Source organism: Podarcis cretensis, assembly GCF_951804945.1.
Source record: "Podarcis cretensis genome assembly, chromosome: 3".
NCBI lineage: Eukaryota > Metazoa > Chordata > Lepidosauria > Squamata > Lacertidae > Podarcis > Podarcis cretensis.
In genome coordinates, this window is record NC_137172.1 from 18,521,478 (window position 1) to 18,549,433 (window position 27,956).

Genomic DNA, 27,956 nt, shown 5'->3' on the forward strand with positions numbered 1-27,956 from the left:
TCTCTGTTATCCCCAGGCAGACTTACTCCTTCAGATTGCCTTCTGGCTGTCTGCCAAACCTTAATTGACTCTGTGTGAGTAGCTGCACATACACAGTTTCCCAACATAGGAGCCATAGTAAAGACCTCATCCAATGTGAAGGTAAATGCAGATAAAGAATAAGAAGTGCCAGGGCATAATTTCCATTGTCACAATTCTCTGCAAAGCCAAAATGTGGGGCTCACCAACAAGACGACAAAAATCCACCAACAGCATACAAATCAATATGGCTAACCTGATGCAAAACACCCACCCACCCCACTCACACATGAAAATGAAGACCACCACTTGTTGTTTAGTCGTTTAGTCGTGTCCGACTCTTCGTGACTCCATGGACCAGAGAACGCCAGGCACTCCTGTCCTCCACTGCCCCCCGCAGCTTGGTCAGACTCATGCTGGTAACCTCGAAAACACTATCCAACCATCTCGTCCTCTGTCGCCCCCTTCTCCTTGTGCCCTCCATCTTTCCCAACATCAGGGTCTTCTCCAGGGAGTCTTCTCTTCTCATGAGGTGGCCAAAGTACTGGAGCCTCAGCTTCACAATCTGTCCTTCCAGTGAGCACTCAGGGCTGATTTCCTTCAGAATGGAGAGGTTTGATCTTCTTGCAGTCCATGGGACTCTCAAGAGTCTCCTCCAGCACCATAATTCAAAAGCATCAATTCTTCGGCGATCAGCCTTCTTTATGGTCCAGCTCTCACTTCCATACATCACTACTGGGAAAACCATAGCTTTAACTATACGGACCTTTGTTGGCAAGGTGATGTCTCTACTTCTCAAGATGCTGTCTAGGCCTGTCATTGCCCTTCTCCCAAGAAGCAGGCGTCTTTTAATTTCGTGGCTGCTGTCACCATCTGCAGTGATCATGGAGCCCAAGAAAGTAAAATCTCTCACTGCCTCCATTTCTTCCCCTTCTATTTGCCAGGAGGTGATGGGACCAGTAGCCATGATCTTCGTTTTTTTGATGTTGAGCTTCAGACCATATTTTGCACTCTCCTCTTTCACCCTCAATAAAAGGTTCTTTAATTCCTCCTCACTTTCTGCCATCAAGGTTGTGTCATCTGCATATCTGAGGTTGTTGATATTTCTTCCGGCAATCTTAATTCCGGCTAGGGATTCATCCAGCCCAGCCTTTCGCATGATGAATTCTGCATATAAGTTAAATAAGCAGGGAGACAAAATGCAGCCTTGTCGTACTCCTTTCCCAATTTTGAACCAGTCAGTTGTTCCATATCCAGTTCTAACTGTAGCTTCTTGTCCCACATAGAGATTTCTCAGGAGACAGATGAGGTGATCAGGCACTCCCATTTCTTTAAGAACTTGCCATAGTTTGCTGTGGTCGACACAGTCAAAGGCTTTTGCATAGTCAATGAAGCAGAAGTAAATGTCTTTCTGGAACTCTCTAGCTTTCTCCATAATCCAGCGCATGTTTGCAATTTGGTCTCTGGTTCCTCTGCCTCTTCTAAATCCAGCTTGCACTTCTGGGAGTTCTCGGTCCACATACTGCTTGAGCCTTCCTTGTAGAATTTTAAGCATAACCTTGCTGGCGTGAGAAATTAGTGCAATTGTGCGATAGTTGGAGCATTCTTTGGCACTGCCCTTCTTTGGGATTGGGATGTAGACTGATCTTCTCCAATCTTCTGGCCACTGCTGAGTTTTCCAAACTTGCTGGCATATTGAGTGTAGCACCTTAACAGCATCATCTTTTAAAATTTTAAATAGTTCAGCTGGAATACCATCACTTCCACTGGCCTTGTTATTTGCAGTGCTTTCTAAGGCCCATTTGACTTCACTCTCCAGGATGTCTGGCTCAAGGTCAGCAACCACACTACCTGGGGTATATGAGACATCCGTTTCTTTCTGGTATAATTCCTCTGTGTATTCTTGCCACCTCTTCTTGATGTCTTCTGCTTCTGTTAGGTCCTTTCCACTTTTGTCCTTTATTATGGAAATCTTTGTACGAAATGTTCCTTTCATATCTCCAATTTTCTTGAACAGATCTCTGGTTCTTCCCATTCTATTGCTTTCCTCTATTTCTTTGCATTGCTTGTTTAAGAAGGTCTTCTTGTCTCTCCTTGCTATTCTTTGGAAATCTGCATTCAATTTCCTGTATGTTTCACGATCTCCCTTGCATTTTGCTTGCCTTCTCTCCCCCGCTATTTGTAAGGCCTCATTGGACAGCCACTTTGCTTTCTTGCATTTCCTTTTCATTGGGATGGTTTTCGTTGCTGCCTCCTGTATAATGTTACGAGCCTCCATCCATAGTTCTTCAGGCACTCTGTCCACCAAATCTAAATCCTTAAACCTGTTCCTCACTTCCACTGTGTATTCATAAGGGATTTGACTTAGATTGTATCTTACCGGCCCAGTGGTTTTTCCTACTTTCTTCAGTTTAAGCTTGAATTTTGCTATAAGAAGCTGATGATCTGAGCCACAGTCAGCTCCAGGTCTTGTTTTTGCTGACTGTATAGAGCTTCTCCATCTTTGGCTGCAGAGAATATAATCAATCTGATTTCGATGCTGCCCATCTGGTGATGTCCATGTGTAGAGTCGTCTCTTGTGTTGTTGGAAAAGCGTGTTTGTGATGACCAGCTTGTTCTCTTGACAGAACTCTATTAGCCTTTGCCCTGCTTCGTTTTGATCTCCAAGGCCAAACTTGCCAGTTGTTCCTTTTATCTCTTGACTCCCTACTTTAGCATTCCAATCCCCTATAATGAGAAGAACATCCTTCTTTGGTGTCACTTCTATAAGGTGTTGTAAGTCTTCATAGAATTGGTCAATTTCAGTTTCTTCAGCACCAGTAGTTGGTGCATAAACTTGGATTACTGTGATGTTAAAAGGTCTGCCTTGGATTCGTATCGAGATCATTCTATCATTTTTGAGATTGCATCCCAGTACAGCTTTTGCCACTCTTTTGTTGACTATGAGGGCCACTCCATTTCTTTTACGGGTTTCTTGCCCACAGTAGTAGATATGATGGTCATCCGAACTGAATTCACCCATTCCCGTCCATTTTAGTTCACTGATGCCCAGGATGTCAATATTTATTCTTGCCATCTCATTTTTGACCACCTCCAACTTACCCATGTTCATGGTTCTTACATTCCAGGTTCCTATGCAATATTTTTCTTTACAGCATTGGACTTTCCTTTCGCTTCCAGGCATATCCGCAACTGAGCGTCCTTTCGGCTTTGGCCCAGCCGCTTCATCAGCTCTGGATCTACTTGTACTTGCCCTCCGCTCTTCCCCAGTAGCATGTTGGACGCCTTCCGACCTGAGGGGCTCATCTTCCAGCGTCATAACTTTTATATGCCTGTTGTCTTTGTCCATGGAGTTTTCTTGGCAGGGATACTGGAGTGGCTTGCCGGTTCCTGCTCCAGGTGGATCACGTTTGGTCAAAACTCTCCACTATGACCTGTTCATCTTGGGTGCCCTGCTCGGCATAGTTCATAGCTTCTCTGAGTTCTTCAAGCCCCTTCGCCACGGCAAGGCAGTGATCCATGAAGGGGGAAGACCACCACAGCCAACCACAAATGAATAACCACACCCTAGGCCAACCCCAACCTCTCACCACCAAAGGAACACAAGCGAACAGCAGAGAACCTGCACAAGCAATGCTGACACCAAACCCTACATATAGTAAGTAAAACAGAAACATCGCCACCCGACCCCACCCACACCCATCTTCCCCCCTCCACCTCTTTCCTCCTTTTCTTCCCAATGTCTCAACAAATGAAACTGATTTGTTAAATGTTACATGGGGGGGGGGGAATACGAGAGAGAGACATTGTACACACTTTTGTAAATCAAGAAAATCTTTAATTAAAAAAAAAAATGCAGGGCTCACACATCCCCCCCAAGTAGGTACACATATGCAGCCCAGTATCTCATCACAGAAGAAACGTGTGAGGCCAGCCATTTTCATTCTGCACAATGCAATGCCATGGGCATGCAAGGCCTTACATTATAGAGAAACCAAAGTGTGGGGTCCAGCACCCAATCACTGCACTTCTGCCAGCGCCACTCTTGGGCCACGTAAGGAGCAGCCAAGCACATAGCACCCAGAAGTCCTGCTGTGAGCGGGACATCCTGGATTTACAGAAGCCTCCTCGGCTTTTGTTTGAAATCCCAGATGTCCTGCTTCTGTTGTCTTGCCTTCGCCATAGCAGCTTCTGCCTCCGCCGCGCTTCCGGAAGTGTGCACAGAACATCCAGGAAATACACTTCCCGGAAGGAGATGTGCCACTTCTGGCAGATGTGGCGAGGAGGCTGCAAGAAGGCTCAGAAGGCTGAGGTCTAGCCACAGTGGCAGAAGAGAGAAGCCGGTGAATCTGGGTGAGAAAACGTAGGAGGGTATCGAAGCAGTGTCAGGAGTCTCAATGCACCCAACTGGACTTACCCCTGCCACCATTTTAAACCCCCCCCCCCAAAAAAAAAACCCAGATGCTGTCATTGCTCCAGCAGTGAAAAATAGCCTTGGACCTGTGCTCCCCGCCTCCACTGGACCTGTGCTCCATTGCACCTGGGAAAATTACAAAATAATGCCGAGGTAGTGACATGCAGGGACACGATACAGCTCTTCTGTTGAAGTGAAGCAGTTTTGTCCCTCTAAACTGCTTGTATGAGAGATAAGCTAGGACTCAGAGCGATTTGGGAAAGTGTGGGATAAATGTAATAAAAGAAAGCTAATTCGTAAGCCTAAGATTTGAGAAGAGGATCATACAAATTCCCTGATCCAAGGCACTAAAAAGAAAGCTTTTGTCTCGGTGATAGTAAATGGTGAGAAAACTAGTCATATCATGCATTCGTGTCTTGTGGCATAGCCCCCAAAGGGCATTTCTGACTGAAGACTGGTAATTTTTTACTTTCAAAACATGATGTCCATTCTCACTTGAGTGTTTCATCTTCCCTCAGTTCTGTAAATGAATTTGTACTTTACGGTCTCGTGAGTTGTGTTAGTTTTATCAATAACATTGACAAGAGACCTATCTGCTCTTTTACTGGTGAAATGTCTTGTCATAGTAGCTACCATAGATTCACCACAGAAAAATACGTTCACTAAATAGCATTGTGGCTTCTTGTTAATAAGCCCTTAAGTACATGCAGTATGTTAAGTCAATTTCAGGTCAGTTTATGCCATCATTTACCCTTTTGTTTTGCTTATTCGTGACATCTGTATGCTGCTCTATTACGGTATTTGCATTTCTACATGGTGTACATAAAAAAACAAACCACAGAAAATGGGAAATTTTAATAAACCTTCTGTATACGGAATTTCATTCAGACAGCTCAGGGGTCGGATACCTCCGTACCCTCCAACATTTCACCAATGAAAATAGGGATGTCCTAAGTAAAAATGGAACATTCCAGGATCAAATAAGAAACGGGGACTGCTTCTCTAAATCAGGGATGTCCCTGGAAAATAGGGACACTTGGAGGGTCTGTATATGCAGAACTGAGCAGAGGATAGGGATGGCAAAATTGGTCAGGTTTGTTTTTCCTTTTCTCATTTCTCCCAACATAAATTCAGTTCTCCACATTTCCACCACAATTTGTGAATTGGCGGCGGGGGGGGGGGGGGGCGGGGAATCTGCATGAAAATTCATCAGCATTTAATGTGAATATCTCCTGATAAATACATTTTTGTATGCCATTTCGACTAATATACACATTTTTGCTAACAATTTCTCGAAATACCCTTCATAGCCCATATAGCATAACTTGATTACACATTGAAAAGACAAAACCTTAGAAAATGCCTTGAAAACAATAACAAACCTGCAGGGATACCCCCCCCCCCAAAAAAATGTATGTATGTATGTATGTATGTATGTATGTATGTATGCATATAAAAACCTTTTACTAAAGTTATTAATTTAGCAGTTTTTTTGAAAAACAACAACACCATAATTTATTTATAAAACATATGGTATCCCTATATATATGGGATGCAGGTGGCACTGTGGGTTAAACCACAGAGCCTAGGACTTGCTGATCAGAAGGTCGGCGGTTCAAATCCCCGTGATGGGGTGAGCTCCCATTGCTCTGTCCCAGCTCCTGCCAACCTAGCAGTTCAAAAGCACATCAAAGTGCAAGTTGATAGAAGAAGAAGAGAAGAGTTTAGATTTGATATCTCGCTTTATCACTACCCGAAGGAGTTTCAAAGCGGCTAACATTCTCCTTTCCCTTCCTCCTCCACAACAAACACTCTGTGAGGTGAGTGGGGCTGAGAGACTTCAAAGAAGTGTGACTGGCCCAAGGTCACCCAGCAGCTGCATGTGGAGGAGCGGAGACGCGAACCCGGTTCCCCAGATTACAAGACTACCGCTCTTAACCACTACACCACACTGGCTCCCAGATAAATAGGTACCGCTCTGGCGGGAAGGTAAACGGTGTTTCTGTGCGCTGCTCTGGTTTCGCCAGGGGCGTCTTAGTTATGCTGGCCACATGACCCAGAAGCTGTCTGTGGATAAATGTCAGCTCCCTCAGCCAGGAAAGCGAGATGACTGCCGCAACCCCAGAGTCTGCGACTGGACTTAACTATCAGGGGTCCTTTACCTTTACCTTTATGCCTATATATAGTACAAATACTGTACTCCATTTATTTGAAAATTAACATGGTCTAATGGGCAGATTTGTACCATCACTGTTACAAACTATACATGAAAAAATATGCCCCTTTCTTGCTTATTTAAGCCATCATTGATTTAAATCAGTCCACCTGACTTTAAAGTTACCCCCCCACACACTCAATTCATTACTAGAATTTGATATGATCTGCATTCTGACATATTGCTCATGCCACCACAATATCTAATTCTCTCCTTGCATTGCATTGTTTCGAAAAACTACAAAGCACGGTACCTTTCCTCTTGTAAGGAGGCAAATTCAACTGCTCATTGTCAGCGATAAGCTGATTTTAAAGAGCGTGGCTGCTTACTAATTTTAACCCCAAAAGTTGACACACTAGAATGACTGTATGCAGGCGACAGCAAAGCGCTCCCCCTACTCCAAAATTAGGTCACTGGGAGTTCACCGACAAAAAGAAGAAGTCTCTTCTCGTGAATCTCAACAATGTAGACCCAGTTTCATTTACCGTAAGCAACATCCACTTGAAAATACACAGAAAGAAATTCCAACAGAGAAAAGGGCACCAAAGGGGTAAGTAAGAAACGAGATAATCAGCACCTTTCAAATTCTGCTTTCATCTACAATGACACTGTAATTTTTATGCACTCTTGTCTTCACTTGCTGATGAGGCTGTACATTTCTGAAGCTGAGGTTGCAATCATTTCTGGGTCAGTCATTTATTGCTACGCTTCTCCCTACACCGTGGGTGAGGAACCTGGGGCTCTCCAGTTGTCATTGTCTACAGCTCACATCATCCCTGACGCTTGGCTATGCTAAAGAGTCCAAACACACCTGGAGAGGCACAGGTTCCACATCCCTACCCTGTATCTCCTCAGGCAAAGCAGTGTGGTGTAGTGGTTAAGAGCGGTAGTCTCCTAATCTGGGGAACCGGGTTCGCGTCTCCGCTCCTCCACATGCAGCTGCTGGGTGACCTTGGGCTTGTCACACTTCTCTGAAGTCTCTCAGCCCCACTCACCTCACAGAGTGTTGGTTGTGGGGGAGGAAGGGAAAGGAGAATGTTAGCTGCTTTGAGACTCTTTTGGGTATTGATAAAGCGGGATATCAAATCCAAACTCTTCTTCTTGTCCCTCTTTCCTAGTAGCTTCAGGGCTCCTCCAGGTGTCATTTCTTTCTTTTTTAAAAAACACATTTTTATTAATTTTTTAACATATCATTTCCAACAGTCATTTAACATACATTTTTGTCTTATACAATATTTCCATCAACTACCTCTGAAGATTTTCCCTTCTTTATCGCTTAATCTGCATTTCTTAATTTCTCTATTACTTTTAATTATCCTTAACTGATATTCTCTTCATAACCTTCCTTGCAATATTTCGCACAATCCTCCTTACAAAACTTCTTGCAGTCCTACTAGCATAATCTGTTTATTACAATTGCTTTTCAGATAATTCAAATATTTACTCCAGCCCTCTAAGAATCTCTGGTCCCGCAGGTTTCGAATCCTTCCTGTCAATTTGTCTAATTCTGCATAGTCCCTCTAGGTGTCGTTTTATCATGCATTCATTACGATTTTTGCTTATAATGGTATTGGGGTGGTTATACGCGACCACGCTTTCAATATGGTTTGCACGTGCAAAGGTTTTGGGGCCAACACACTGCTTCGTTTCCAAACAGTACGTGTCCCATAATATCCTGCTGAAACCCTGCAGCTGCTTATAGCACAAATGTTCTGGGTTGTTTCTGCTTTTGCTGCATTATAGCACAAGAGCACCCCTCCAGATGGCAATGATGAAGGAGCATTGAGGAAGCACAGCAGAGCAACTAATGGGTGGCATGATGTGTGGATGCCCCTGTATAAATCTACCACTAATGTGCTATTATTATTAGCTAAATGTTGCAGGATAGAGCTTCACCCAAAAAAGCCCCACCATTTTGGAGGGGCTAACAGGCTGCTGGGGGTTGTGCCTTATGCCCATTTCTATGAGCTGGGAGTGAGTGTGTGTGTGTATATATATATATAGTCCAGTAGCACCTTAGAGACCAGCTAAGTTTGTTCTTGGTATAAGCTTTCGTGTGCATGCACACTTCTTCAGATAGCTTATACCAAGAACAAACTTAGTTGGTCTCTAAGGTGCTGCTGGACAATTTTTTTTATTCTTTTATATATTTCAACTGCATCAGACCAACACGGCTACCTACCTAAATCTAGAGCTGGGAGTAGTGATGTTAAGTTCTTGAGAATAATCTTTTGGAGAATATTCTCGATTAATGAGGTGTGTACATTTAAAGCAGCTGTGTAGATGACGCAGAATTTACAGTTTGTGGAGAATATTTTCTCCGGAGAATTTTCTAGCAGAGAATATTCTCACCTCACAAAAGTAGTTGGGAGTCTCAACAAAGGCCTATCCTGTGCTCGCGTCTAGACAATTAATCCAATCCAAAGTGAGCTGCATGCAACTTTAGCAGCAAGACGCCACTGCAAACCAACATTATGCGTGACTGATAAGTTAGGGAAGTCCTTACCTGCTCCTTCTATCTCAACCAATGCACATAAAAAGCTGGACTGCATTTCGTCTCATCTGGTAACGCCCATGTCTCCTTAAGGGAGGGGTGGGGAACCTGTGGCCCAAGAACAGACTCATGAAATGGTGAGGGGAGACCTTTCTTTCTTTCTTTCTTTCTTTCTTTCTTTCTTTCTTTCTTTCTTTTCAGGTCTCACCTTTCCTCCAAGTAGCTCAGACTGGCGTTACAAGATCATCCCCTTCCCTGTTGTATCATCACAACGACCCTATGAGGTAGGTTAGGTGGACTGGCCCAAGGTCCCCTAGCTCAGTGGCTGGTTGGAGATTTGAACCCTGGTCTCTGAGGTCCTAGTCTGACACTCTAACCCATGGGTAGTCATGGGTTTTTTATACCTACCACCCACTAATGCATCTTTCTTGATGGTGAAATTTCCTCACTGCCCACCAATGATTGATGGAAGGAGGATTCAGCTTGTGCTGTAGAACCCCCTACCCGCCCACCTAGAATCATGAAACGCCCACTAGTGGGTGGTAGGGACCAGGTTGACAACCCCTGCTCTAACCACTGCACCATCCTGAGAATGGTGAGAGGCGAGAGCAGAAAATACTGTAGTGGTGGAAGGAGAAGGGTAGCCCTCTGTATACAATCAGCTCAGACCTCTGGAAAGAGCCAGGTGTGCTTCCCCTGATAGCCTGCTGTGAAGGAAGAGAGAGGGAAAGAGAACAAAGGAGAACACAAAAAGAGGGAGAGAAGAGATAGGTACTTTTAGCTCCTGCTCCACCCATCACCAGCATTGCAGCCCTCAACACGCTGACACTGAGGGAATGCAGCCCTCACAGGATGAAAAGGTTCCCCTCTAAGGCATCCACCATCTCACATGGATTTGGTTTATTCCTTTTTATGTAGTAACAGATGGGGCAGTGGGCGCTTTCCTGACCTCTTGGCTGTGGAGTTTCCGATGAGTACTGAGAGGATGGACAAGGTGGCATGAAGGTCAGCACTGTGCAAACATACCAGCAGAGCCCATATGCATTGCAAGATGGTGCAGAACTGACCTCCTCACCACCTTGCTCCCCCAACTTTCCCTCTTGGTGCGTAGCACTGACGCTACTGCCGGGAGGTCAAGAAAGTGTTGCCACCTCACCCCGCTTCTGCTACTGAACAAAACAGATTCAGTTTCCCGAACCTGAAGTCTGGCAGTCGAATTTTGAAATGAAGATATGTAAATGACACCCAGCTCTACCTCTCCTTTAAATCAGAACCAGTGAAGGCGGTGAAGGTCCTGTGTGAGTGCCTGGAGGCGGTTGGAGGTTGGATGGCGGCTAACAGATTGAGGTTGAATCCTGACAAGACAGAAGTACTGTTTTTGGGGGACAGGAGGCAGGCAGGTGTGGCGGATTCCCTGGTCCTGAATGGGGTAACTGTGCCCCTGAAGGACCAGGTGCGCAGCCTGGGAGTCATTTTGGACTCACAGCTGTCCATGGAGGCGCAGGTTAACTCTGTGTCCAGGGCAGCTGTCTACCAGCTCCACCTGGTACGCAGGCTAAGACCCTACCTCCCCGCGGACTGTCTCGCCAGAGTGGTGCATGCTCTGGTTATCTCACGCTTGGACTACTGCAACGCGCTCTACGTGGGGCTACCTTTGAAGGTGACCCGGAAACTGCAATTAATCCAGAATGCGGCAGCTAGACTGGTGACTGGGAGTGGCCGCTGGGACCACATAACACCGGTTCTGAGAGATCTGCACTGGCTCCCAGTACGTTTCCGAGCACGATTCAAAGTGTTGGTGCTGACCTTTAAAGCCCTAAACGGCCTCGGTCCTGTATACCTGAAGGAGCGTCTCCACCCCCATCGTTCAGCCCGGACACTGAGATCCAGCGCCGAGGGCCTTCTGGCGGTTCCCTCATTGCGAGAAGTGAGGCTACAGGGAACCAGACAGAGGGCCTTCTCGGTAGTGGCGCCCGACCTGTGGAACGCCCTCCCATCAGATGTCAAAGAGATAAAGAATTACCTGACATTCAGAAGACATCTTAAGGCAGCCCTGTTCAGGGAAGTTTTTAATATGTAATGCTGTACTGTTTTTAACACTGATTGGGAGCCGCCCAGAGTGGCTGGGGAAACTCAGCCAGATGGGCGGGGTAAAAATAATAAATTATTATTATTATTATTATTATTATTATAAATCTTGTAAATAAGCAAAAAAAGGTAGATTCCTTAAGCTTCATTTACAGTGGTACCTCGGATTAAAAATGCTTCAGGTTACAAACGCTTCAGGTTACAGACTCCACTAACCCGGAAGTGGTACCTCGGGTTAAGAACTTTACCTCAGGATGAGAACAGAAATTGCGCGGCAGCGGCACGGCGGCAGCGGGAGGCCCCATTAGCTAAAGTGGTACCTCAGGTTAAGAACAGTTTCAGGTTAAGAATGGACCTCCAGAACAAATTAAGTTCTTAGCCAGAGGTACCACTGTACAAAGATTTTCCACACAGAACCTAACCTTTACTTCATAGCTTTGAAACTTCCTATTTGTCTCTTGATCTAAAAGAGATTTAAAGAAGATTCTTTTTTTCCATGGTGCCCATGGACACCAGGATACTTTAAGGCCCAGTCTGTCTCAATTTTTTCCATGAGGTTTTTTGGCCTTTTTTGGAGGGATGCCTATTTGTGGAAGGTGTGACCTGCTTTATTGGGTGGGTGGGTGGTTCTGTGCTTTATTTGTTTTGGTGTTTGTGTGCGTGTTTTGCCTATTGTTGTGGAGTTCCTGTGAATCATAGTTTTTTCTTCTGGGAAATTGGCATTTTGTGGCCAAAATGTGCCCCAGGGCTGATGTAGGACCCCTGTCTCAGGCTTTGCAAAAGTTGGGTTTAATGCCTTGTTAAAACTACAGTCCTATTGATAGTTCTGGGCATATTCCGTCTGAAATGGCTGGAGCTTCCACAAACACAGCTGCACAAGGAACGAACACATCTACGTCTGCAAACACATGTTCCCAAAACTACTGTGTTTATCAAGGTTACACAAAGGTAACCTTGAGATGAGAATTGCAGATGGGAACTGGTGGGTGCGAAGGTTAACTCTTCCCACACCCACCAATTCTTACCTCAAAATGTCCCCTTAAAGGCAATTTCCTCTTAACTGGGTTTACTTCTGGTCCCAGAGAGCAACAGGAATTAAGTGATATTGCTGGAGGAAATTGCATCATTCAAAGCATCCTAAGAAAGAATTGCTCAGGCCAAGGAAGCATATGGCAAGAACTTCCATTTTATAAAGGCAGAATTGACAGCATTTTAGGAGCCACCCAAACACAAATCAGAATGTTGTTGAACTGCTGTTGCAATTAGGGCTGGACTGGCCAATTTAGAATTGCTACAAAGCCTACCTACTTGGCGAGGAGGAAAACAAACTGCTAAACCTCCAGAAGACACAGTGTGGAACTGTGGAACTGATGGGTCTGGGTGCTCAAAATTGGGGTGTGTGTGTGTTCATTTCCCCCCTTCAACTCCCATTTGGAAACGGGGTGAAAAATAGGCATTTGGGTGAAGAATTGTGAAGCAGACAAAGCTAGGTGGTTGGCCATCCGTTTGTATTGGAGAAAACACCCACAGTGCCTGTTGCCCATGACCCATGGGTTGGAAGCAGAGTTGTCCCTCAAGTTAATGGGCTGGTCAAAATATTATCCATTGACCAGTGGTGGAGGAAGGGGGTGCAGGGGGTGCAGTCTGCCCTAGGTGTCATCACTGAGGGGGAGGGGTGACAAAATGAGTTTTGGGGGTTTTTTTAAAAAAAAATGGGCTCACGAAACTTTTTAGGAGTGACGTGGTGGCTTAGGTGCCTGCAGGTTCCGTGCTGCCTGAAACGGCAGCGTGGGACTTGCATCTGCCTGCTGCCTCTCCCTCAGCCACCCTACAGCTGAGGGGGAGGCAGCGTAGAGGCTCCAAGCGTCAGGGAGACTCGCCCCACCCCCACAGGTGGATCGCCCCGCTGCAGGACACCCCCCCGTACCTGAGCAGCTAGCTACGCCGCTGCTATTGACCACCTAGACTGTGACTGCAGCCACATGTTGTCAAACAATGGCAAACACATTCCATTGGCTCTGCTGAAAGACAAGTTGCATCAAGCCTATGCCTACACAGAGAGAGAGACACACTAACATCCATCACTAGGTAGCATTCATGCTATTCCATCAGGTTGCAGCAGCGGGTGAGATGGAAAGCAAGGCCACCTCATGGGCTTAGCTGGAAGCCCAGCCATATTTGCCCCATCCTCTCCCTGAAACTGCTTCTCTTTCCAGCTGGTCATGATCAGAACTACTATTGAAGAATAGGTGCCCAGTTCCAGTGGCGTAGCGTGGGGGGTGCAGGGGGGGCCGGCCGCACCGGGCGCAACTTCTGGGGGTTAGGGAAATCCACGGGTTAGGGGGCGCAAATCCACGGGTTAGGGGGCGCAAATCCATGGGTTAGGGGGCGCAAATTACTTGCCTTGCCCCGGGTGCTGATAACCCACGCTACGCCACTGCCCAGTTCTCTTTTTTTCCTCTTTCCTCACCAACTTTCTTTCTTTCTTTCTTTTTAATTATTGCATCTTTTAGATGGTAAAGACAAGGGCTGTCTTTCTTTCCTTTTTTCCTTTCTTTACTGATCGCATGTAAAGCTCTCCAGGAGCCTTTCTGACTGTCAAGTAGGTGCAAAAATGCATCAGATAAATAAATGCCGCATTGCAGATAGCAGCTTACATCTTAAAACAGAATTCGCTATAGTGTTATATAGGAAGACTAAAGGTTGTTTGCCTCCTAACACTACAGCAGTGTTAGGGGTCAAGCCAAGAAGCACAACAAAGCTTCTTTTGTTGTCTGCCTGCTACATTTGCATCCATCCCAAACAGGAAAAGAAGACGTCAGCAAGAGCAAAGGCCGCTGCCTAGGGCTGACCCTGTCACCATTCTTCTTGCTGCGGAACCCAGAAGTAGATCCTGCATGAGATCTAGTAGGCTGCTCTGCAGAGTTCCTGTGAGGGCCTGCACTTTCGACACCTGAAAACCTCTAAACAGGTAATCTGACTATTATTGGAGCAACTGAGGTTTTTTTGGTAATTAACACAATTTTACAATTAATTATCTCCTAACATTAGGTTAATGCTTCAAAAAATTATTGGCCAACATTTGACTTAGTGACTTGGCCAAATGTTATTTGAATGGTCAAATGCCCAAACCTAGCTTGCAGCACACTGACATACACTGAAAGTAAAATAAACTACAGTACTGCAATGGCACCAAATCCATCGGAATCATTTCCATTAACCCGAATTATTGGCATTTTGCATGCTGAATTTTTCAGGTACTAAGTTTTAGATGGTTGTCACGGGTAGTCAGCCCAACATAGCAACAAGCTATTCACATCACCTTCTCACAGAAGCTGAAGACCTTGATCTGTAAGTGTATATTTAAGGAAGGGCACACTGGATTTGTGGCATAGTGCTACAAAAAGAGCAATGGAAAAGAAAAAAGTTTTTTCCAGCATTATAAGGGGCTCTCCACAAAAATCAGAGACATCCTGATTTGCAGGTCTGTGCAACAACCAGCACTGTATTCTGAACTCCAAGGACTGTCAGTTCTCTGCACCACTTCAGTGCCCAGTGTTCAGCCTGTCTGCAACACTCCCAATTTGTCTGCAAGCCTTTTCTCAGTTACTTAAGATACTAAAGCTAAAACAGATTAATTAGGGAAGGTAAAACATTGAGAATTCAATTGTCAGAAAACTGCTTTACAACAGAAGGCCACCCTTTGCACATGAGAATGCACTGGATTCTGAACCATGCTGGGAAGAGCAGCTAAATCTTAAGGTGCCAGTATATCCTTAAGCCACATAGCCTGCTAAATTGGGCAATGATAGAAAAGAAAGCTGCTTACCATTCTCTTTCTTTCTTTCCTCTCTTTTCTTCTCTCCATGTTCTTTGAAAGAAGGAGATGGTACCACTTTGTGAAGGATTGATGAAAAGCAACTGCTAGCAACAAAGGCATAATATCACTTATTTCCTTGCATTTTAAAAATATTAATAATGAAATGATTAACAGGGGAGAAAACTCAACTCCAGTCTTCATGTTCACTGTAACCAGATTACTCATGCTGACTCACCAACCACCACTTCCTCTCTTACATTCTCTTCATACTTCAGAGTATGACTAGTCAACTTCTCAAGATCACTGTATCTCAAATTTATTCCAGGAAGGAGTCCATGCCGTGGGAGGAAAACGCTTTCCAACTCAGTTAATGCTAAAGGAAGTAATTTCATCCCACAAGGAATAATATGTTTGGAGAGAATTTGCAGGCAGACACACCACACACACAAGAGTCAGGAATTACAGAGGATGCTCAACGTTAAGTGGGTGCACTTTTAAATGTGTGGCGCCATCTTTAATTCCCCCATCCAATTTATATGTTGACAGCTCAAACTGAAAAACTAGCAACGTCAAAGCAATAAATGGGAGAAGATACTGAAATAAAACGAAAGAACGCTTTTGTAGGCAAGTTGTGTGTAAAAGACTGCCAACCCTGTGCAGATACTAAGAATACTCTGGAATTAGCCCCCTTTCCTCAAACTGTCTATTTTCATTTGACAGCCAAGGGTCACTTCCCACCATCCCTGATTTTTCTCTATGATTTCAATCACATCTTTGAAAATGTGTCAGCAATATTCGGTGAAAGCTCATAGCAGAATAAGGGCTGCTAAAGTGGTCAGTAGTGGACTGCGCCTTCCCAAGGGATTGCTCCACCCACAGGGAAATGTTATGTACTAAGCTTGGATCCTAGAACAATAGGCTAGTAGGATCCTAGTATGCAACTACTGATTGGCTTGCAGGAAAAGACCAATCAGGCTCCAGGAGGGAAGCAGAATCAGCCAATCAGACAGGACTCATTGTGTAAATAATGTATATAAAAGCCTGAGGTTTTTTGGGGGGGTGCAATTCAATCACTGTTTTACGAGATGCAATAAAGAGCATGAAATCACTACAGGACTCCGAGTATATTTCATGTCCACTGCATAGCATACCACTACCTAAGTGCAGCAGAGCGAGCTCGGTTTTTTCAACAACTAAGCGGATTGTCCCCAAATTGGGGAAATCTGAGGTCAGGGGGGGAGAATGTGTGTGACTGCAGTTCTTTGCAATGCACATCACGTGGATGGCAAAAACTTAATGAGAACACGTGATGAGCAATTTCAACTCCACATTATACTCCAGTGTGGACAAGCCCTCTGTGTTCTCAAAGAGTTTTTTCACGACCCACTTCTTTAGCAAGATCTTTCTGATCCATCTTGATCACAGCAGGACCTCACCAGTGTAATACCAGTGTTCTGCCTCAACAGGCCGATGATTATATATTAGGAACCCACAGCTGCTCAGAGCTCCCAGGTGAAGGTGAAGGAGGCATGTGCATTGTTCATATATCACACATAATTGCTGCAGGAAATGCCAGTGCTGGATCCCCCCTGCCCTGATTCCCCCACCACTCCTGGTCAGTTCCTGACCTCTCCCACAGCCTCTATCTTGTCCATCTAATACAGGTTGTAAATCCTCCTAGCTGAAGCTTCTGTACCACAGCAATTCCAGGGCAATGTCATAAGGACATGTCTCGGGATAGCTAACGATAGCAGGCACAGTACATTAAAAACCAAAAACTCTAGTAGCAACAAACAATCCATTAACAACTAGAAGCAGCTGGTGAAAATAAAACAACAGCCAGTACTAAAATTCAGTTCCAGTTAAAAGGGAGGGGTAGAATGCAAGGAATCCAAAAACCAATTTAGTGCCACTACAAGAGAACAGGACAGTCCTCACACAGAACCCCAAACAGAGCAACACAGGTAACAAATTAAGAGGGGTGGTCCTGTCGTAAGTTGCATCAAGCCACGTTAAGGCTGAGGCAGTAGATCAGGAGATGCGGCGGATTGTGCCTCCCACTCCTCATCTGTTGCTCACAGGGCCACCCAAAAACTGCAATGCACTACTGAAGCTACTTATAGTTTACACACATGCCCTTGCATATAATGTGTAGTTTAGTCCTTTGTCTCCTTGGCCCCCTCCGCACTACACACTTAACACATTGCCATGCCACTTTAAACAGGCATGGCTTCCCCAAATAATCCTGGTAAGCGAGTGCAGTTTGGTAAAGGTGCTGTAAGTTGTTGGTTGTTGTTTAGTCGTGTCCAACTCTTCGTGACCCCATGGACCAGAGCACGCCAGGCACTCCTGTATTCCACAGTTTGGTCAAACTCATGTTGGTAGCTTCGAGAACACTGTCCAACCATCTCGTCCTCTGTCGTCCCCTTCTCCTAGTGCCCGAGAGCCAGTGTGGTGTAGTGGTTAAGAGCGGTAGACTCGTAATCTGGTGAACCGGGTTCACGTCCCCGCTCCTCCACATGCAGCTGCTGGGTGACCTTGGGCCAGTCACACTTCTTTGAAGTCTCTCAGCCCCACTCACCTCACAGAGTGTTTGTTGTGGGGGAGAAAGGGAAAGGAGAATGTTAGCCGCTTTGAGACTCCTTAAAGGGAGTGAAAGGCGGAATATCAAATCCAAACTCTTCTTCTTCTTCTTCCTCCCTCTTTCCCAACATCAGGGTCTTTTCCAGGGAGTCTTCTCTTCTCATGAGGTGGCCAAAGTATTGGAGCCTCAGCTTCAGGATCTGTCCTTCCAGTGAGCACTCAGGACTGATTTCCTTCAGAATAGATAGGTTTGATCTTCTTGCAGTCCATGAGACTCTCAAGTTGTTAGGAGACCCCTATTCCCCTCACAGACCTATAATGCACAGATTTGCCCGGGCGTTGATTGTTAAACCGCCCTGAGAACTGTAGCTCTGTGAGGGGAACAGGGATCTCTCAACAACTCTCAGCACCCTTAACAAACTACATTTCCCAGGATTCTTTCATGACAGCCATTGCTGTTTGAAGTGGTATGATGTTGTTTTAAATGTATGGTGCAGACAGAGCCACAGAATGAACAATTCAATCCAAGAGCAAGGAAAAAAGCTAAAAATGTTGTCAGAAACCAAAGAGTTACAAATGCAAAGATTTTGGGCTCCTACAGATGACCTGCTCATTGAGCTTTCATCTTGATTTGTTTGTGTGTTTTCCTGTTAATCATTTGACCATCCCAAACTTTCCCCTATGACTTTCCTAAGCACAAAAAGTTGTTACAGGAAGTGCATTTGTTGCACCAGGCAGCAGAGCACTCAAAACCACTTCAATTGTGGCAAACCTAAATTCTGGAGTGTGCTTGAAACTCTCTCATGAAACACAGATAGACTGGACACAACTGTTCTTACACGAATTTGAATAAGAAAATAAAATTTTAAAGACTTTCTCTACAAGCGGGTTAAGTTTAGATAGTCAGCTATGCCTCTGTATGTTTGCTACCCAACAAAGGCTGGTCAAGGAAGTTCTGGTAAACCAACAAACCACAAGTAAGGGTCATTTGAACCAGCATGCCTCAGCTTGTCAGGGTGACAAATACCTCAGGACTGTCTTTTGAATGCTACCAAGCAACAGCTAAAGCAGAAAAATAATCTCTCAGCAGTTTACATAAAGTAGTATAAAGTATTCGTTTAAAATAGTGATTTTAAAATACAGACATAATAAAAATTATCAGAATATGTATAAAATCAACCACTTTAAATACAAATGTACACAACAAAATTCCTTGTCTGGGCAGGCTGACCTATACAGAAAAACAGAAACAGTAGACATCAAAAACAGTACAGTGAAGGGGCCTGCATGATAGGCAGGGAGTTCCAATGAAAAAGTGAAAAGCTTGATATCTCGCAAATGCAGAATATTATGTGGCGCTGTAACACTGCCCCTTCTGCAGGTTGAGTGGACACACACAGGGCAAGGCATTCCTTTAAATAAATACCTCCCAAGCCTATATAAGCACCTGTTATACTAATTGTAACATTTTGAATATGGGCCAGTCACAGGCGGTTGGATCTTTGAGCAGGGTGCTGACAGAGTCTTAACTGCTCTCAGTTCGTGAAGGAGTTTTGAGGCTAGATCTGTAGAGGGTAGCAAAAGATGGGACTTCCATTCTGCTTCACTAACTACAGCTTCTGGACAAAGCACAAAGGAAACCCCACACCAGTGTGCATTGAGAACCTACCATCCCATCACTCCCAGACAAATGTGCACAGGACTGCAGCCTTAAAAAGGTACATCCCTCTTTAAAGAGATGTACCTCTGATCTCGAAGCTATTCATAGCTTTTTTGTCACCTTTCCTTTTTACATCAGAGTGCCCCTTTCTATCTGAAAGCATCTTGTAGGAAGCAAATTTCTGGGACTTATTTTGGTGCCTGGAACAAGAGTTGGCCCAACAGTGGGGGTTTTTAACACATTACGACACTACCAAGTTAAAATAACAGTTGGTGAAATTTTAAGCAGGAGTTAACTGGTGGACTCTATGACCACCTCCAGTCCTGTCCAATCACTTGCCTTCTTTTACTCCCTGCCGCTACCATTGTCACTGTGAAAACCCCAGCCAGGGCCGGCCCACCCATGAGCCAATGTGAGACGACTGCCTCAGGTGGCAGGATCCACAGGGGCAACATATCCCAATGTAGATCATTATTCCCTCTTGTTCACTTACCACTTCTTCCCTGGTGGGGAGGAAGCGCCATTTTGTGGTTCGCCTTAGGTGCCAAAATGTCTATAAAAATTAGGATGATCTCCAGGGTTTCAGAGAGGTGGTCATTCCCCATCATCTGCTACAGCTACCTGATCCTTTTAACTGGGGGTGCTGCCATGGATCACCTTGGTACCTACTGCTATGGTCTCCCTGCTCCCATGCAAGACAGTCGATTCTCTCTCTTGCTCAGCCTCATAAGTTCAGGAAAGATAACAACTGTCTGAGGGTTCACGGTGCTAGTTAGGCCGGTCAGACTCCGCAAACTATCTGGATGGGAAACCACCCAAGAAACATATGCAGACCATGCTTTAGCTCCTCAAAGTAAGAGCGGGAGAGACCAACAATAGCACCAACCAGTCAAAATGAGGCTTATTTTCCTCACTCTATTGTTTCAGTAAATACCAGGGCCTTTATTTTTTTTAATGGCTAGCTCACCGCACGGCAGACAGATAATAATAATTGCCTAGAGCAAATACTGTCTAGCTAAAAGCAACCAGGACAGGGTTGGGGCTCTTCTAAAAACTTTTCAGCAATAGCCTAGCAGGTGTAGCTTCTCCCAAGGGAGTGTTGCAGAGATGCACCGCTGTGCCTGCAGAACGTTGTCCTGCTTCCAGAGCCCTAAAGCAACGGAAGTCCTGCGCCTTTAGAAACGTGGCCATGCTACACCCGATCCTTCCGTGTAACATACATTAATAGAAAGCTGCTTGCCATTCCCTTACCTTTCTGTGGCTTCCACTGACATCGATGCAGGTCACGCAGCACAACTGCGAATGGTCCGGCTTGTCCTGGGAATAATAACCATGCTAGGTCCCATGTCAATCCTGTGCCAAAAAGAAGGCGAGGGGGTGGGGATGAGGAAACAAAGGGGCAATATTTTCCCACACTTTATAGTCACACTTACTGTTTTACTATTCCTTTAAAAGGACAGAAATCTGTTTTTGTAAGAAAGTGAAGCTTCTGGGAGAAATTATAAACCGAGATCAAAATTGGGTCTTAAAAAAAAAGGGCGGAAAGAGGTAGGGGGAATGGATAAACAAATTTGTCAAAAATAACCAGAGTGTGTGGCTCTGCTTTCCGGTGAACTTTTAGACCTTTGTAGAAAGAAGTCCTGAGAAACATTTTCATGGGAACATTAAGGATCCATCTTTCCCACACTGAAGCCAGCATTAAGACTTTTACTAACTTCTGTGGAATCTGGACCAGACCCTCTAATGGAGATATTAATTCCCTAACTGCTAATGGGGGCGGGGGCAGAAAGCACAAACCAAATGAAACTGAGTAACAGAAGGAGTTGTGAATGTCCATGAATGTATGAAGCTGCCTCAGACCATTGGCCAGGGCCAGCCCTACTATTAGGCAAAGTCAGACAGCTGTGTTTGGGAGTCATGAAAGGGAAGCATATTGTTAGTTATTTCATTATTTATTTATTTATTTATTTATTTTTACAAGGAGCATTGTACCGAGTGCTGCCCGGGAATTCTAAGAAACCAAAAAGATCTGTGCAGTTTTGAAATCAGCTGTTATAAACTGTGCGGTTTAGAAAGGTTCAGTCTGCTATCTCAATTCAAAATGGCATCCGATTGTATACCTATACAGACAAAAAGCCTTCTTGACCTCAAGGACCATCATGCAAAATATCTTAAGAGGTGTCCCAAGGCATAGCAAACAAACAAACAACTTTCCAAAATACACAGCAGACTAACAGCCTTGGTGTCGCTCAGGAATTGAGAAACCAAAAATCCAGCCCTTCAGTGCGACAGCAACATTTACAGACATTTTACAAGATGACCACATGACACAGGTCCTAAAAAAGTACAAATTGGCTCCCAATATGTTTCCGAGCACAATACCAAGTGTTGGTGTTGACCTTTAAACCCTACCTGGCTTCGGCCCTGTATACCTGAAGGGGCGTCTCCATCTCTACCATCTTCAGCCCAGACACGGAGGTCCAGCGCTGAGGGCCGCCTGGCAGTTCCCTCACTGTGAAAAGTGAAGTTACAGGGAATCAGGCAGAGGGCCTTCTCAGCAGTGGCACCCGCCCTGTGGAATGCCCTCCTGTCAGATGTCCAGGAAATAAACAACTATCTGACTTTTAGAAGACATCTGAAGGCAGCCCTGTTTTAGAAAGCTTTTAATGTTTGATTTGTTGTTGTTGTTATTATTGGTGGTAGTAGTAGTAGTAGTAGTATTTTTGTTGGAAGCCGCCCAGAGTGGCTGGGTCTACCCAGTCAGATGGGCAGGGTACAAGAAATATTTGATGCTGATGATTATTATGAAAGGGCCCTTTACCCTCAAGACAACTACTTCTGTCCGACTAATGTAATTCTTTTCTCTTGGGACTCCCATAGTAGATATTTAGCCCCCCCCCCACCTTTTTCATGAGCTTCTTAAGGAAAATCTTGTGAATTTTGAGACACACAACTCCCTGATTTCTTTTGACAGCACAATACTTATTTACCTGCTTCTGGTTAGAATCCACACACACGACTGGTTTTCTAACTGAGAGGGCCAGCTCTGCCATGACGCAGAATGAAGCAGCTGTTTCAGGCAGCTGAATTTAGATGTTGTTAACGAGCAACAGATTTATTTAATTTATCATTGTTGCATTTTTCCAGCAAAGAAAAGGGAAGAGGCACTTGTGGGATTTTCCGCCTCAGGTGCCGGGGGGCTGTCTGTATCTTGATTCTTGAAAGGAGAGGGACACCGTTTGCTGTTCTTCTCAAGCAGCCAAAGGCCTTGTGCCAGCCTGTGCAATCACATCCCCACCAACAAAATCATATTTTTTTACTTTCAAGAGCTGGCAACCCTGCGACATCACAGAGTCCCATTTCTTGAGTTTCTGACTTTGGGATACTGGTGATCTGGCAACTTGACAAGATGAGAAAGACTAATACTGCCCATTACGAAGTAGTTCCTAGAAGAGCTACTAAAAAGTGAAATAAGTTTCATTGGGAAGTAATAGAATCCCACTTCCTTGTTGGAAGTTTTGCAAAGCTCAAAAACACTTGGGCAGGCTTCTTTCTTGGCTCAGGACAGAGAATTGAACTAGATGATCCACTGGCTTCTGTCCAACAGCAGGAACTGAAAGAGGAAATGTAAACATTTGAATGCTCCCTCTGTAGAATATTGAGACCTGTTGATGTGTCACAAACACCCTGCAAATGGAAAACCTAACGATTAGGGAAACCTAATCATCATAAACTTACACCCCAACATGTAGGGTGCTTTTGATCTGGGGGAGCATTCAAAATAGGTAACTTCCCACTTGTGGTTTGGTTTTGTAGGAAAGACTTATACAGTGTTCTTTCTTTCTTTCTTTCTTTCTTTCTTTCTTTCTTTCTTTCTTTCTTTCTTTCTGAATCAGCTATATTACAGTCCCAATAAAGCAGCAAGCTTAGAAAATTCCTGCAAACATTTCAGAATCTTAAAAAATAAATAAATCATCCTGCATCATGAGAATTCAAAATGTACCACCACACAAACTGAGCACTGAAAACAAGCACTTCCCCTTGGAACACTTGCATGCCTTCTTATAGCATAGTGCATGAAGAATCACACACTGCATTTATGTTGTACAAAACGTGTGCCTTCAAAATGGGAATCCTCAGGTTGCATAGGGCACCATGTTTAAGGAACCATCTGTCCAGCTCTACCGCGGACTGCAGGATCTGATTACCCACCTATAAAATGGGTGTAATAATCCAAACAGCTGCCTCCTTGCTAATTGGTTCATTACAAGCACTCATTTCTCTAGCATATAATAATGGGATACATCTTGCAATAAATATGCTAGCTAAGCACTACAATATTGTCTCTATAATTTAATGGACCCACAGTGGGGAGGAGAGACAGTTCATGTTTCACATCTCATTTTGCCTTTGAATAACCAATAACACATTGCTAAAAGCTGGCTGCATGAAACAAGTGCTTCATTTGCTGCTTTGGCTTTCTGCTAAATTACAGCACTTTGAAGGAAGGAGAGTGGAGAAGGGGAGAGAAGGAGCTGACTGTTTTCTAAAAGCCGATCAGCTGACATTTAATTGCGGTTATGCTTTTTTTTTTTTTATTGCTTTTGGCTTAACCTCCCTCTCTCCTCCTCTACTACCTAAATAACAGAGCGGTATCTTTTGCCATGGAAAACAAAAACCTATTAAATGTCAGGCACAAAGGGGAATAAAAAGATGCTGACATTATGCTTTGCAAGGACAAATTAATTTATGAAAAGAATGTGCGCTTGCCACAACTCATGGAAAAGGGAGAGAGAGAAAATCTCCACGGAGAAAATTATATTAGCCAAAAGAAAATGTAAATGTAAAGTCCTGGTAAGTATGTGAAGTTCCAAGAGCAACTCCTTTTCAGTTAGTGTCCAGCTTTCCCAGATCTTGTTCTGTGTGCAGCAATGACACTCCTATGTGCAGCAGTTGTATTGGAAGTGCGACATCCTATGCGATTCGGCTGCACATAGAAAACAAGAACAGATGCACTGCCGCGGTGCAGAAAAATCGCAACTTAACCAGCAGGGTAAAATTACAGTCCGACTGCTGAGAACATGTGATTTTCGCATGAGAAGCACTTCCTGGAGGAAGATATTTTTATTCCCTGTGGCAACTAACAGTTTTACAACTTCGGGGACACGCATTGGAATCTCCTGCATCAACTAAGTACAGTGGTACCTCGGGTTAAGAACTTAATTCGTTCTGGAGGTCCGTTCTTAACCTGAAACTGTTCTTAACCTGAGGTACCACTTTAGCTAATGGGGCCTCCTGCTGCCGCTGGAGCATGATTTCTGTTCTCATCCTGAAGCAAAGTTCTTAACCCGAGGTACTACTTCCGGGTTAGCGGAGTCTGTAACCTGAAGCGTCTGTAACCCGAGGTACCACAGTAGCGACTATGTTTTTGGACTTCTTTGTTTCTTAAATGCCCAGAATTGCCTTCAGAGACTGAACAGGTCCCCTACCACCACAATAACATTCCTGCCACCTCTTAGATCAGAACACAAGCTAACTTACCCTCACAAACAACTCTTATCCATTTGGGGACCCCTGCTTATGTTTGACATTTGCTTTAGTTATTTGTGGATTGTTTGCTGCCTGCTCTAGGGAGTTAAAGTGGGTATCCCATCTCCTTTTGAGGTTTTGCCTAAAGAAATAAAGGCAAGAGGCTAAGAAATACGGCGGCACTCCTATGCCTGTGGGTCTGGAGACCTCTCGCACCAAACAGAGAAAAGGGGCACTTCCAGATGTTTGCCATTTTCAGGAGGGATTCTATGTAACACACCTTTGGATTCAGGTTTCACAGTTCAATATGATTTGGTGCTCTTGAGCAAAAAAATCATTTCCCCACAGAGCCAGACATTTTGCGATAAGAAAAGTGAGGGGGGGAAAGGTGTGAGATAACACCTGCTTAAGAAATCATCATCTGACCTCCCTGCAAACAAATCAGAACAAATGCTCAATAAACAGATGGCGTCTTATAACCTCCCCACAAACTTGTGCAGACAAATCAGGATGAATGCTCAATAAACAGGTCATCTGGAAATGAGCTGGGCGGGTTAGCTTCTCGGCATACAGGGGAGGAAAACTGCTGATTCTTGCCTCGTAAGATCACCGTTGCAGTCAAGGCACGACCTCTCCAGCCATCCCAAGTGTGGTTAATAAGTGTGCACAGGCAGCTGCAGCTGGGGTAGCAGGTGGCAGAAATTGAGCGTGCTCCTTGCATGAGCAGAAGTGCCTTTCTACAAGCAAGATACTTGCGGATCCGGGCCTTTGGCAATGGAAGTAAACAAACTAAACATATGGTTTCCTGAAATTGGAGATAAAAATCTATCAACTGAGTCTGTACGTTGATGCCATCGCTCTAGCCACGGCAGACCCAGCTAAACTGACAGGATCATCACAGTGTGTGATTTTGAAGCAGTTGCAAAAGGTAAATAGATCAAGTTCAATAGATATTGGCCTTAAAATAAATAATAAAGGTCTAGGTATGCCAGTAGTTTGCTTGTTTCTATTTGAAATGATATGAGCAGGCTGAACGCTGGTGTCAGGCGTTATAGATGTGAAGGGCATATTAGGTATATAGACATCCACAGAGGAAGGCAGGAACCCCAACCATACACCCTCCAGGCAAATTCACAAGGCAGCAACCAGTCCTTCAGATATCCAGGTCCAAAGCCCGAAACGACTTTCAAGATTAAAAGCCGGCACTTTGAATTGTGCCCTGGAACAAATGGGAAGCCAATGGAGTTCACTGGAGTTAGTGCCAACCAGTGACCCAGCTATCGCATTTTGTGCCAACTGGGGCTTTCTGAGTAGTTTACAAATGTGGTTCCACATACAATGCACTGCAGTGGTCTAATCTAATCCAGGTGCTGGGTAACAGTGGCCAGGATATTTCTTTTCAGGGGGAGAAGACACAGCTGGAGCACCAGACTAAGCTGGTGGAAGGTGCCTCATGCCACAGATGCCACCTGGGCATCCAACAGAAGGGCAAGATATAATAACTGCATCAACTATCCAGTTTGGTCCCGAGTTAGCAGAGTCCAGCTCCTGTGAAAGAGCTCTTCTTCACTTGCCGCAGGCACCTATTGGACAGTACTTGTGATGACATAGAAGACACAACCCCCATGCTTTACAGTGGTACCTCTGGAAGCAAATGGGATCCATTCCAGAGCCCCGTTCGCATCACGAGCAGAACGCAACCTGTGTCTGCGTGTCTACGCATGTGCGAGTCGCAATTTGCCACATCTACACATGTGCGTGACATCATTCTGAGCGTCTGCGCATGCGCGAGCTGTGAAACCTGGAAGTAACCCGTTCTGTTACTTCCGGGTCACCGCGGGACGCAATCTGAAAAGATTTAACCTGAAGCATCTTTAACCCGAGGTATGACTGTATAGGTTGCGTACCCATTGTTCCTTTAAAGCACCCTTCAAAAGAATCACGGGAACTATAGTTCATTAAGGGTGCTGGGAATTTTGTAGCTCCGTGAGGGGTTTCCTATTGATTTATTGAAATTTATATGGCTCCCTTCATTCGAAGATCACAGGGGAGTTTGCAGCATAAAAATACAAAGCGAAAACACAAAATATGTAACGAAACGAAAGAAATGAAAACACAGTTCCTAGAATTCTTTGGGGGTTGCTTTAAAAAGCATGATGTACATGCAAGCATAGTTTCAGATTTTTAGTTCTATAAAAAAAGCAAGGGCTCCTCCACTATTTTCCCTCAACTTTCTTCTTATTCAGCAGGGGAGTGACCACCTAACATTTTTCAAAGGCAAATCTTTTCAGCCTCAGCAAAACTTGTCCCATATGAGTAAGCCTCTTTCTCTCCACCTCGGCTACATATGCTAACACACACTACAGTTGTGTGATCATTGCTAGTATCGGCTGCAGTACTAGGCAGGAAGTTGCTTCCGTAGCTCAAAAAGGAATAAATAAAATACTCTTAGCTGATAGTGGTTTTGTTTTTATTCCTGCCTTTATTGCACTTGACATAATGTAGGCAGTTTACATGTAACCAAGCCAGATGGATGTGAAATGTTTTTTTCTTCCCTTTTTTTCTCCTTTGCAGGTGCTTTAATAGTGATGCCAAGAAAATCTGGATCAGAAAAAGCCAGTCCTTTTCCAAACTTTCTAAAGGATTGAAGTATATATGGCTCAGCTTCAGATGACATATTTGACTGCACTACATAAAAATAAATCCCTCAAACCGCACTTAAAAAACTATAGCAAGGACTTTTAAGCAATACACACAGAGCTGTAAAATAAAACGGAGCTGGCTAATGAAGCATACTGATTTCTATAAATCCTTATATTTTAAAAAACAAAAATATCGCCTCGAGCTTAGCTTTCGAGAGAAACCACATCCTTTGTTTCAATAAATTGGTATGGAAATTCATATATAAATATACATTCCAAATAGCTTTTTATTTCCTATATATTGCTCTTTATGAACTATTCTGTTACATACCCCTAGCCTTTTTCAGATGGAAACAGGTATACTTAGTTTCCATGCCTTGTCAGAAGAAATAGCATTATAAATGATAAAGGTAAAGGTAAAGGTACCCCTGCCCGTACGGGCCAGTCTTGACAGACTCTGGGGTTGTGCGCCCATCTCACTTAAGAGGCCAGG

At 44.4% G+C, this 27,956-nt stretch overlaps 2 protein-coding genes across 17 annotated transcripts in view; one reads left to right on the plus strand and one right to left on the minus strand.

Annotated features, from left to right (window-relative positions):
- LOC307211929 (uncharacterized protein) lies at positions 1-27,586 on the plus strand. Of its 3 annotated transcripts, XR_013836612.1 has the most exons (6): positions 1-329; positions 3,561-3,676; positions 7,057-7,197; positions 9,343-9,425; positions 14,036-14,200; positions 27,396-27,586. XR_013836612.1 is itself a non-coding variant. In XM_079969096.1 (5 exons), the coding sequence occupies exons 2-5, from the start codon at positions 3,571-3,573 to the stop codon at positions 14,072-14,074; spliced, it is 369 nt and encodes a 122-aa protein (XP_079825222.1). In that variant the 5' UTR covers positions 1-329; positions 3,561-3,570; the 3' UTR covers positions 14,075-15,050. The 3 variants fall into 3 exon arrangements, 1 of the variants encoding a protein (XP_079825222.1); XM_079969096.1 differs by lacking the exon at positions 27,396-27,586 and having other exon boundaries at positions 14,036-15,050; XR_013836613.1 differs by lacking the exons at positions 1-329; positions 3,561-3,676; positions 7,057-7,197; positions 27,396-27,586 and having other exon boundaries at positions 8,727-10,244; positions 14,036-15,050.
- Positions 1-27,956, minus strand: part of LOC307211921 (uncharacterized protein) — a 340,964-nt gene that overhangs the window by 256,115 nt on the left and 56,893 nt on the right. For 10 of the 14 annotated variants that reach the window (XR_013836594.1, XR_013836595.1, XR_013836598.1 and 7 more), the window contains one exon: positions 20,544-20,645. Coding sequence is in view for 2 of the 14 variants with exons in the window: in XM_079969085.1 (XP_079825211.1) it covers positions 20,544-20,645 (102 nt within the window). In the remaining 12 variants the exon portion in view is untranslated. Of the gene's footprint in view, positions 1-15,058; positions 16,227-20,543; positions 20,646-21,724; positions 21,948-22,282; positions 22,435-27,377; positions 27,458-27,956 lie in introns of those variants that run through there. The other 4 variants (XR_013836601.1, XR_013836602.1, XR_013836596.1 and 1 more) reach the window with 4 other exon arrangements.